At 38.8% G+C, this 12,790-nt stretch overlaps 1 protein-coding gene across 3 annotated transcripts in view; it reads right to left on the bottom strand.

Moving 5' to 3' along the window:
* The window catches only part of inpp4b (inositol polyphosphate-4-phosphatase type II B), a 158,742-nt gene that overhangs the window by 41,817 nt on the left and 104,135 nt on the right, over positions 1-12,790 (bottom strand). For all 3 annotated transcript variants that reach the window (XM_074686802.1, XM_074686793.1, XM_074686810.1), the window contains 2 exons: positions 11,178-11,308; positions 1,551-1,655 (listed from right to left, as the gene is read on the bottom strand). In XM_074686802.1, coding sequence (XP_074542903.1) covers positions 1,551-1,655; positions 11,178-11,308 — 236 coding nt within the window. The remainder of the gene's footprint in view (positions 1-1,550; positions 1,656-11,177; positions 11,309-12,790) is intronic.

Raw genomic sequence — 12,790 nt, 5'->3', positions numbered from 1 at the left:
TCAAAAATGAGCACAAGAAAAGATGTATTTTAATTGGTGCTGAAACACTGGTTCAAAACGGTGGATAGAAAAAGGTTTAACCGTCATTAAGTTAAAATTATTCAGGTAAAAGAAAAAACGAGGTGTCTTAATTATCAGAGCCTAGAGCTTCAGGCAGACTTTCCCACAGTTTTTAGATGTAATTTAAGTTCTGTGACTCAGCCATTCAGACTTTATTTGATGTGAGTACTTTCACATCATAACCCAGATTTCTTAATTAACATCACAAAGCCTGTGGGAGTTGTGTTTATCCTGCGGGAGTCTAACTCCAGGTTCGACTGTAGCAGACATAATGGAGAGTATACATCCAGACACATCAACTAAAGCACCACTGCTTGGAACTGAGTCAAGGTGGGTCTACAGAGGGTAATTATCAGACTGTCAATCAAATATAGACAAACTCCCCTAAGCCTCATTTTATCTCACTTCTCCCTGTTTCTCTCCTCTGCAGTGCAGGACAGTTGCAGCGTTGTATGATGACTTGATTTTACCTATTTTAGCTGTCAGGTCTGATGCCTTCACTAAAAGAACCACAGTTTATGTCAAGGTTTGTCTCTCTTCAACTCTCCATCAATCATGCGGTGTAGAGCTGAAATGGAGCTCTCTCACAGACAGTGAGGCAGCAGTTAGTCGCCTTGATACACTCAGGCAGATCCAGGCCAATGACAGGCTCTGCCAGCCAGATAGTAGTGGTGGAGAAGGATATGGTCTGGACTTTTCTCTCCAGGAAAACACAAAGGGCTTAATTAGTGTTTGTCTGTCTTTCTGAGGCCACGTTAATTTTCACCTTCAGCCTGGCCTATGACCTAGATCCTCCCTGTCTGAGCCCTCTGAGTGTCTGACAGATGGAGAAGTCAGGGGCTGAAACACTTCAGTAGGTGAAAACCACTGTGACTTATGGGAATGTGAGGTTTCTGTAACACCTGCCTTTCATTTCTTTTTCTTCTTCTTTTGAGAGATTTGAGACCAGGCAGGTTTATGAAACTAAAACCTTTTAAAGCAGTTGTATTGGTTTCTTATACGTCAAGGCAATAAAAATGGAAACCAAGTAATGATGAAAAGGGCTAAAAATGACCACCTGAATATGAATGCACACTTCTTCACAGAGCCATAGCAGTTAACTTAAAACTTAACGGTTCTGGATTACTCGATCTTGTCTTAAAATGTTGTTTACAGACACATTTTCCCTGCTTTGTGACACTGCTTAGGCCAAACAGTAAACAGACATATTTACGGACTGGTTGGTTTATAAAGTGGGGAGTCTTAAGAGTGGGCAATACTTTCTCCTGAAAGTTATGAAATAAGGGCAAAGAAAGAGTTCATGGTGGATTAACATCGATAAGGTAGCAGACAACACTGCAGTATTTTTCATGATCTGAAAATTAGAAGTGATGAATGATCATGTATTCAGTGAAAGTCACAAAGTTTCAAATTGTACAAAAAAAATCTGTGACAGCAGGATCATCTAAGCTGCTAGATAAATGCATTTCAAGTTTCAGATACTGTATTACCTGTTTTTCTGGGGCACGTCACTCTCATCCGCTGGGTGTGTAAGTTAATGGGGATAAACTCCAGAGATTTCTGAGCTTTGCAGCAGCTTGGCTTGAATGAACGACCTGAAATACAAAAAAAAAAAAAAGACAAAAGTTTATACGTTGATGGAATAAAATGTGATTAAGTGAGATGATTCAATTTTGGTTTATGAGAAATATATTCATATGAAGGCTCCTCTTGTAGTTTTACTATGACCCTTCAAGCCAGCTTTTCATGAATTACTCTTTTAATCGTGTTTCTGTGCTTTGATCACAGACACCAAAACAAGTTAACAAATAAGTAACAAATTGGATTGATGTTTGAATGTTTTCTTTTTATTCACTGATAGAAAGAACAATCTCAGACATTAAATAACTCAAGATAAACTTGATGAGATCTATTGAGTGACAAAAGGGAATACATAAAACCAAATTGAAATCAGTTTAGTTCAAAAAGTGGTTGAAGTAGCTGAAGCACTGACTCATTAATACTTTGGAAAGTTTTGGAGGTTTTATCAATTTGGCTGCTTTTATTTTTAAAAGTAAAAAGTGGAATATATGAGCATTCACATCATCTCCAGGGGGTTGATGCTTAATTAAAAGTACAGCACAACTGAACTTCTGTCCCAGGTTAAACGCTGATTAAAACAGATAAATAAACATACCAGTGTTAAATTTAGCTTTTGGAATAAGAATATATCTATAGCCTAACAAATCCAAGTTGAGACTCATCCAAAAGCATTAATGGCATTTTTGCACATCAAGTACAAAAAGTATTAACAAGACATCAACAATCATCTTTTTTTTTCCCATCATCTCCTTATGGCAGCCACTAATGTGCAGTGTAATCCTTAAGCACAGGATTTTATGCCTTCTGCAGCTGTTACTTTTCTCAAAATGACCAATTAAAATTTTCTGCCAAAGAACTCATCGTTTGTGGCTTATAGTTGAGCTAAACATCACAGTCTGACACACTCGTTGGCAGCTCAGATCTAAAAATGGCTGATGAGGCTCTTTGAAATTCGGCTCTACTTTCAGGGACAACTGCACAAAAAACACAAAGAGGTAATAATTATTAAGTCTGGCCGTAGGTGTGAGATGCTAGAAATTAAGTTAAACAGAGCAGGTGCAGAAGACCTGAATGAAGGACGAAAAATTGTCACATCTTGAAGGTTCACCGTCTAGTCTGGCATCTGAACATTTAGTTCAATTAAAACTTAAACCACATTATCATTTTCCCACCTTTGAAGAGAGCAGATATTTCAAAAAGGTCACAAAGTAGACGGATGTCAGTGGATTTTTTTCAATTCAAATTGTTAGTGAAACAAATTTTCGTCATTAAACTTTAAAAAATCTGATCTTTCAAATAACATTCAGACTGAAACCAAGATCATTCACATATGATAAGTAGTAAAATTCTGCATAATTGTTTTGAACAAATGTGGCTCAGTGATTATGTGATGTCTCAGTTGGAAGGTTGATGGCTTGATCTCAACTCCCACACCAGAGTGTCTTTGAGAAAGAATGTATGAATGTAATAAGTCAATACAGATGGTCCCCCTACTATAGCATCCTCTGCAATGAGTGCATGATTATATGAGAGTACTGAGTCAATCGTGTAATAGTTCTTTGAGTGGTCAAAGTGCTATTGAATATACGGTGAGGGGTCTCAAACTATATGCCACTCAAAAGTTTTGTCTCATCTTTACATCTTCTGTCTCCTAAATAGGAAACTGAAATCATGAGAGGATGAAGAGAGGATGCAGCATTGTTTTTTTTATTCTTTATTTGATCTTTTTTACATTGTAACTATATAAAGTGAATTCTTCTGTCGTTTTGTATGTAGATCACTGTATGTGCATGTTTGAGTTGGTTGGGATGTACACATTGTACATTGTTTTTTATGGGAAAAATAAAATATATTGGTTTCAGTGTATTTGTGTCTTCTAAGTATAAAAACAATATTCTAAAATATTTTACAACACACTTCTGTATGTACTGTCTGTGGTAAGTGTAACACTGATCATAAAAGTGGTCTAAGTCATGATGAACTGAGAAGAAGTGTTTTCCATTCCTCATAGTGTTTTTGCATTGAGCACATCAGTTTTTGACTGGTTCTTATAAATGTCTAATAATACAGTAGTTTGCTGTGGGCTACAATACAAGGATTTCTTGATTGTAAAGATACTCAAAATACAACTTATTAAATGTGATAAGAGCAATAAATAAAAAAACTGATAAAGATGAATGATAAGCTATTTTCTAAAACTGTCTTTACATCTCTATCAATTGAAACGTCAAAATGAAAAATAAATAAATAAATGAAATAAACAAACATTAATTTTAAATTGTGAATGTATTTCCAAATACAATATCATAAATGGTGACATGAAATCCTCATCTAAGTGTGTGTGTGGTTTTCTAAGAGCAACAGAGTGTGTTCATTGTATTATAGCCCATAATGTTTGTTAATTACAACATAATTAAAATGAGTGAGTATCTTCTCTTCCCAGCTGTTCTTCATCACATATTTTATAGCTCTGCTTTGTCCTGTTTAGTTATTTCTCTGAAGAAAACACACCAGCAACTCAAATCTTTGGACCTAAAAAAAAAGGGACTAAATGAGAGAATCTGCTACTTGCAACAGATTTTGAAAACATCTTTTCTGCAGGTTGGCAAACATAAAAACAAATCCAGAGCACCTCCATTACTGTACATAATGCTGAACTGCCAACTCACTGAAGCTGAAACGTGCTGCCTCAGAAATGGAAAACATTTTCAACTCAGCTGCGGCTGATGTGATAGGGCTTATTATTTTCAAGCACTGGAATCAATCATCTCTCCTTCTTAAGGTGGGAACACATTTGTCGCCACTTATCACAGAGCAAACGTAAACAGATGCCATGTCTAAACGCTGAATATATCATCCCCCAAGTAAGAATAATGAGGGACAAGACATAAGCTGCGCATGACAAAATGTTCAGTCAAAAGCTCTAAGGGCCAGATTTGCCAAGCCTGCAGCCTCTTTTCAGTGAAAGTCAATGAAAACCACAAGCATGTTTCAAGGCCTAAACGCACTAAAAACCACCAGGGAAACATTAAGACATTAAAATATTCATTAAGTGCTGAGTGTGCATTTGTGCTTTGAGCACATCTGATGTCAAGTAGATGTCAAGTATTTTTTTTTTCACAAAAGGCAAGACACAAAGGGCTCTAATTTCGTGGTGCAACGCAGGGGGCGCAAGCCTGGTGCACCCTGTAGAGTGCTAATTTTGTGCGGCGCACCGCCGTGCGCTGCCAATTTGACAATTTGGTAGACCGTCTGCGCAGAGATGGGCGTGACTGCGCACAAGGGGGAGTTGACGGCGCACCAGGGGGAGGTGTCAGCAGATTCATGTTGGCGCAGTGACAATTTTGTGCCAAAAAAGTGCGCTGAAAGCTCGCCAGCTCCAACCTGGTCTATCCTCGGCGCAAGGCGGAGCGCACCCCACGCAGCTGTAATTTGGTGACAGGCGCACATGTGCGCACATGTTATCAAAGCCTCAGAGGCAGGTTTCCAGAGTGTCAGGCACATTTTAATGCAGTAAACAATCACAGTAATCGCTATTTAATATAACTGTCTGAACCAGCATATACATTTATATCTATACTAATTTTCCCGTTGCATCTGATGTCAGATTAAAGCAGTTTGTCTTAATGGAAAGTTAACCTGACGGCAGCTGGAAGTTTGATGCACATCTTACAATTAAACAATAAACAGCCTTAACATCTGATACTGAGTATATATCTGGTTCTCTCATTTCATTTAATTCAAAGAGGGAGAGAAAAGACAAAGAAAAAAGAGACAAAATAAATGTATGTCACTCAGGATTTACCCGTGATTTCCCATATTTCTCTGTTTTAGTCTTTATTTTTAACCTGATCTAAAAAGATGGAGTACATTATTGTAAGGAGGATGAGGTGGAGACACTGGGAGATTATATCACCAAAGGTTCTGCTATTTGGCGATGACAAACCAGGAGTGCAGGTGGATCAAAAGTATTCTGAATGGATAAGCCAGCTGTGTAACTGTCTCTTAATTTTGTACTCCTATTAATGACAAAGGAACAGATTTAATCTGTCCACAAGGTGATGCGCTGCGTGTCCGCCGATGTGCCCCGCGATCCATTCTCCTGCTGCAGGGACAGCGGCTCTGACCGTCTCCGCTACCAGCACTGTTTCCGCGGTGCTGGGATCACTCAGACCAATCAGATGCTGTGCCTTGGCTGCAGGGCATTTAAAGGCGAGGAGAGGCGCTCGTTTGATTGGTGAAAACAGCGCTCGGCTGTGTCAAACCCACTCACAGCTTTTCTCCTCCCTCTCTGCCATTTACACGGAGGGAGGTGTGGACGCACAGCTCTGCGCTCCTCTGCGCCTCTCTTGGCACTGCAGAAAATTTGCAAAGTGCGCTGGTCACGTCCTGTCCGCACGGCGAAGGCCGGTGCAGGGCAGGTGTGCCTGTGCTTGCACCTGGTCTACGAAATTAGAGCCCAAAGTGTGTAAGCCTTCATGTGATAAGACATGTGCTTTGCTAATGAAACTGGGGAGTTAGCTATGCAACAAGTGAGCCTGTGCACAAAGCAACAGCAGGAGTGGTATGTTAATCTGGCTGGACACAGACGTTATATGCTCTGTATGTAATCAGCTGACAGTCTGCTGATTTAATTTTTGTTTCTGATCAGTCACACTCAAATCTCCCAATCAGCCTATTCCTACATAGGGCGGTCCTCTCAAACAGACAACCCTCTCACTTTTCCTTTTTTCAGCAGTGCTGCAGAGACTGCTGGCACACGTGTTACTCTGCCACCTCAGCTTCTATATGTATTACAGATAAAAAGGATTACCATGTTGATCATCTAAGTTCAGCATTCACATGCAAATATTTTATCATCATATCTTTAATTTCACATAAATCAAAAGTGTGTGGTCATGAATCAAAAGTACTATCAGGCAAAGAGAACATTTCATGGTATCAGGTGAAAACTCAACTCTCAAGAGAACCATCTGTTTATTAAAAGTTACTCCTAAGATGGTAAATTGACAGCACTTGCAAACGCTTAAGTGGCTTTTTAACTGCAAGCTGTGTTCATACTTCAACTTACATATTGACACACTAATATAGTTCCATGCGAGGCCACTTTCAAGGTAATTATTCACACACATTTAGAGTCTGCTGGATTTTCTGAGAGAGTATGATGTAAGGAAGGAAAACCAAACATGCTGACAGGGGGAGCTCAGGTTGAACAAATGACCTTCCAGTTGGAGGATGACCCACTCTGTCCCTGAGCCACAGCACACACACACTCACACACAACAGACTGCCGTTCCTTCTCTGTGGACTCTTACAGGTTTATCTATAAAAGTCTGGTGGCAGGCTAAATGAGTCACAGACCATTGTGGGATCAATGCATGAGCGCTGACCAGCCCACCGTCCTTAGACTCATCTGGAACAGAGGCAACCACAATCATACATCTCCAATAATTTCAGCCTAATTGCTCAGGGAGAAGTTGTGAAGAATGAAAGAGAAAAAAAATCAAATGACAGCAAACAATGCTGTAATCTAAGACTTTTAAACAGGGTCTGTCAGATCAAGATTATCATTGTCAGATCAATGTGGTTCCATTTGGGTTTGTTAAGAGTTTTACCTATAGGGTCCCGCTGCACTGAATGCACTGCAAGGTTTGCTATAAATCCACATGTTGTAGACATAGAAGAGGATTTAGTTCAGGCACTTATCTCTGGACAAGTGAGTCAGGACTAAAGATGATATTCTTAATGCAGCCCATTCATAAAAATATGGCCACTTTATCCCAGGCTTTTCTTTACTGATATCATTTAAATGTTAACCGTAAAAATAAGAAAAATAGAGAATAGTGTGTACTCCACTGCTGAACATCTTACCTGGAGGCAACAGACTGCACAGACAACTGTTCTAATGCAGATATTAAAGAGAAAAAGTAAGATATGAGCCTTAATCTACAATACCCGGCTCTGGGCTTTAAGCTGCAGTTATCCCTTAAGAGCACTTTAAGAGTGACTGACAGCTTGTGCAGAGAAAAGCCTGCAGTGTTGAAGGTCCAACAAACAGCACCCTGACGGATTATATCTGTGCCTTTAATAAACAATGAAAGCAGGGATGATTAATTTATGAATGTATACAGTTATTAGAGAATTTGAAGTGTTTGCTGAGGTCAGCTCGTCATTAAAAATGAATAAAATGAGGGCGGTGAACCTGAACACAGGACTCTGTTTCCATTTCCCTGCAGACTCGTCTCATTTCACCATCTACAGCTTCACTGGCTTTATTTTTACACTTTTTCACACAAAGAATACTGCATAACAGAAAAAAAAAACAGGAAGACTTCCATCCAACACACAAAACAGGCACAAACCACTGATTTTCTACAGTGAACAGGCTCTGACTCAGGATTGACCTTAAATTAGTTGCGCATTAGAGTCAGCTTCTAATTAATTTAAATGTATAAATAATCCTATTAAACATAGAAATCCTCAGAGCAACATGAACTAGCAAAACCCAAAGCTTTTAAAAACACCATTAAAATGCAGACAATGCTAGTGTTACACTGTGGGGGCATTTTATGGTATACCTCCTTTTCTAATTTGTGTTTATTGTGTTGTGCTCAAAGATGTCTTAACCATTTCAGATTAAATTTTGGATTTGATGAGCTCAAACTATAAAGACATCATGTTTGGGAAATAAGGATATTTTTGAGCTGTAATTTCCTGCTGTGGCATTTTGTCTGTTACACTCCCTCAGGTTCCATTTTATCCACTGGAAACCGCCATTCACTGATGTTTAGCACCCTATACTCGCACATCTCCTGGCAGGGGGGCAGTGGCACATTGACGCAATCCCCTCAGCTGTCTTTGTAGGGATGCTGGCGCCCAGCTGACATCCTTGCTCCAAAGCCATTAGCTTGCTTTCCCCACCTCCTCACAGCTCCCTCTGTGTCTTTGCGCAGGTTTGACCCTGTCATGCCAGCACCCTGGAGCAGATGGACAGCTGCAGCACTGACAAAGCCTGGGTGTCAAACCCCCTTGGTAAACCTGGGCTTTTCAGCCCCAACCTCTTTACATATGCCTGGAGCATAAGGTGCTCCATTTCATGTGCTGATATGATGCCCTCTTTCCAGGGGAAGTAACTCATGTAGACCCTTTCTTCACAGCAGACTGCTTCACCAGTGGCCATGGAGATGTTGTCAGGAAGACCAGCTATTTCCTGAGGTCCACCAACATCTGCTGTTCTCTGCTGGACAAGAAGCTCTAGCATTGACTTGCTAATACCTGATATTAAGAGCAGATTTAAACTGTAATCTTTGATTTATTATTTACATTGACCCAAAATTGATCCACCAATGAGCAAGCACTTGGCATAAACTCACCACAATGACAAAGAAAATCTTTTGCTGAACAAGCAGAAGCCTTCAGTACAGCTACACTCATTTGTGAATATCCATATCCTCTACTTGAATACATAACATACTAATGACAACCTATTTAAGAACATTAAATTTTATGTTAGTGCAGTTTTTTTTAGATATATAAATAAACTTACATAACTTAATTGCCTTAACAACTTAACAATAGCTGACACTCCCTGTACCTTTATGTTACAGCTCATTTTGTCTACATGGTTGTTGTCTCATCACTTATCTCTCCCACCTTGGCTCACCTACCGGTCTTCAGCTCTCAATCACCCTCCACACTGTCTCATCAAAACCTATAAATAATTAATCCCCTGCAGCTTGCCAACCCAACTTGTAAAGCTGGGTCTGCCATGCTGTTAAATTGATTCGGGTTTGATCAGGATGTGGCCCACACAACAGACTTGTCATGAACCATAATGACCAATGTCACATTATCCATCCCCTCTCGCCCTCACCATGCAGTGGCTCAAACACCAACAAAGCAACGCAAAGCAAACAGCAGCTGAAACAGGTATCTTAATATGGGGATGAGGAGAAACACAGGATAAAAATAATGACAAACAAACTCTCAGTAATTGATCAGGCTACAAGCCCCTTAATGTTCTCATAAATAATAATTTTGTGAGTTAACTTTAGGACAGAATCAGATAATTACTGTACAGTTAACATCTGCTGTTTAGTATGACAGCACAAGTGTGAGTATTTAGGGATTCTGCTATAAAAGGACAACGCCAACAGTATTTCCTGGACACTTAATGCACATGTTTTCATCTTGCTTTAAGCACTGAAACCCAACAAAAACAATTAATTGACTACATGTCCTCAGTTTAAAAATGTTAGCATCAGCATGCCTTCTACAGATACCCAATGTTTCCTTGCTCAATACAACAACCACCATCCGTGTTCACTCCAGGGCTAACTTGGATGATTAATTTTGTTTTGTTGAACGTTTGCAAAATGTGTAAAAACAACAACAACAACAACAACAAAAAAACATATTGGCATATCAAGTAGGACACAGATCGTTTGCAAATGAGATGAATCTTGTGTTGTTCTTTGCACATAATGGAGACAAGTATCAGTTATTATGAGCAAAGCAAACGTTTACCTTGACAGTGCATAGAAGAGCACATTGGCTCACACATCTCAAGCGCCCCTGATGAAACCTAGGTTGCTATGGAAACTTTTTTGACAGCAAGTAGACAAATAATTACTAAGCTTTCTGCTGACAGAAATCACCCAGAATTCATCCTTCAACCCAGAGAGTGCGTCTCTTTTTGGATTTAACCGCATAGGTGAGGAGATGTGGCAAAGCTTTGTGTTGCGACAGGGTTATAACAAGCTGATCCATAAAACAGACACTTGACACCTTGCTCCTTTAACCCTCTTCCACAAGTGTCTTTGTGGGGACCACATATTACAGAAGAGTTTACTTTCAAAAATCCAACTGAGTCTTATCCAAAGAAAGAAATCCTAATTCTGCTTTGAAAAAAAATAGTTGAGTGCTGGACAAGGTGCTCTGCTTCTTCTTTTGACAGCACAAAAATAACACAATTGTGACTCAGTTCTTGTTAAAAATATCAGTCTTTATACATGTTTTCTTCTATCTGTTTGTCATGATCATGAACTGTAGATCAAAATGTTCTGCCTATGTGTTCACTGACTGTGTAGCGCAAAGATTTAGAGCTCCCCATGCTGACTGGCTGCAGTACAGGTACCTTTTTAGGGAAGTTTTTCCAGGAACCCTTTAACAGCTGGGGGAGTCTGTGTTTTTATTGCTTGTATTTTGAAATCTTTATCTAACTGTTGCCTAAGAAGACCATTTTTTGTGTAAAGAGATGAACCCTGACTGCAATATAGTAAAACAAAGAAATATGTATATAAATTGTAAACATTGGACCATAAAAGCTCCATATCAGACTTGAGCTTCATCCTTTTAACAAAATACCTGAAACCACCCACCTTAACTGTCTGAACAGAGATGCTCATAAAAGCTGCAGAACTTAGGACATCCTGACCACCTTGAAACCATGTCCAAATACGTGTAAAAATATATATTTGAGTCAAAGGCAGAGAAGCATGTGTGGACTTTAGATTTCGCAGCAAGCATGTTCATACCTGTAATCTTGTCCAGTTCAGCCAAAGTCTCCTGGTAGGTGCTGATGATTCCTCCGTATCGTGTCATCACCTCTTTTCTTAAGTTGTCCCAGTGAGGTGAAAGCTCCCCAAGCTCTTTCAGGTCTTGCACCCTATAGTGAAACACACACATGTGAGGGCCTTTGTAAACTGAATAGATATCACAGAGATCAGTTAGTTAATATTCTTGACAAGCTCCAGCTTTGGTGTGTGCTCTGTTTATTTTATAGGAATCTAAAATAGCAGAAGTTCTGTGGCTTTTGGTTTTGAGACTCCTCCATACATCTTAAAGTGGTACAAGATTGTTTGAAATAATAAATAACACTGACACAAACTGAAGCAATCAACGATCACACGAAGAGATGTCCTATAACACCCCACGCTGAGCCAGACACATTTCTAACCTCCAGCTAAGTGTCCACTTATCCATCCTGCCCCATCAAATTTCTCCCCAGCTCCTTTTTCTACCATTACTAAGAACATAAACCCACCCCGTCTTCACTGGTGTCACTGGAGCAATTGTTTAACTCTCAATCTGTTCCTGCAGCCTGAGGCGAACATCCTCTGTTCCTCTTTCATAAGAAACAATAGTGATGGTGCGTTTGTGTGTGCTAATCTGTATCCATTTTTCTGCATGTGTGTTTGTGTGTGTATGGGCAGTTTTCATGGAGCCTCAGTTGATAAATCATTTACATATGAGAGGCGACACTGAATGTGCTGACATAATTTTGGAACAATCCACTAGCATTGAAAGGTAAATTGCAATGATATTATAGAATTAAAAAGGTTGAAGGAGGTTTAATTTGGTAGTCAGGATAATAAATAAATGGCCTCAAGCACTGTTTTTTGAAAACAAGCCCAATTTTCAGTGATTACAGCTCATACATTTTGTATGCTGTACGTCCTAAAATGAAAGCTTCATATTTAAATGCTTGTCCGCTGGACTCATTGTTAAGACCATGCATAATTGCCTTTAATGCATAATGCAGGAGTTGTTTCTTTGTTGTAGTTCAACTACTACAACAAAGCATTAGGCACCCAGAGCCTCTCCAGACTATTTCTTGATTTCCTCCAGGTGCGTCAGTTATTTATAGATAACTTTGAAGTATTTCAATACACAACAGCGTGTGATAGAAACAGTGCCAGGGAGAAAGAGGCAGACAGATTCAAGGTCCCATGTAGCATCAAATACAATATATTTGAAACATGCTGTTGTAGCCAAATTGTTAAGAATATGTATATATATTTTTAAATGATGCATCCCTGATGCCATATTCTAATCTTTTTTCAAAGGGACCGTGTCTTTGACATTATATATGTATATGTATGTATGTATGTATGTATGTATGTATGTATGTATGTATGTATGTATGTATGTATGTATGTATGTATATGTATGTATGTATGTATGTATGTATGTATGTATGTATATGTATGTATGTATGTATGTATGTATGTATGTATGTATGTATGTATGTATGTATATATATATATATATATATATATATATATATATATATATATATATATATATATATATATATATATATATATATATATATATATATATATATATATATATATATATATATATA

This window comes from Halichoeres trimaculatus, unplaced genomic scaffold (genome assembly GCF_033239565.1).
Source record: "Halichoeres trimaculatus isolate MK-OKI-2021-1 unplaced genomic scaffold, fHalTri1.1 fHalTri1_scaffold_2, whole genome shotgun sequence".
Lineage (NCBI taxonomy): Eukaryota > Metazoa > Chordata > Actinopteri > Labriformes > Labridae > Halichoeres > Halichoeres trimaculatus.
Note: the sequence above shows the minus strand (reverse complement) of the source record. Positions and strands in the feature narration are given on the sequence as shown.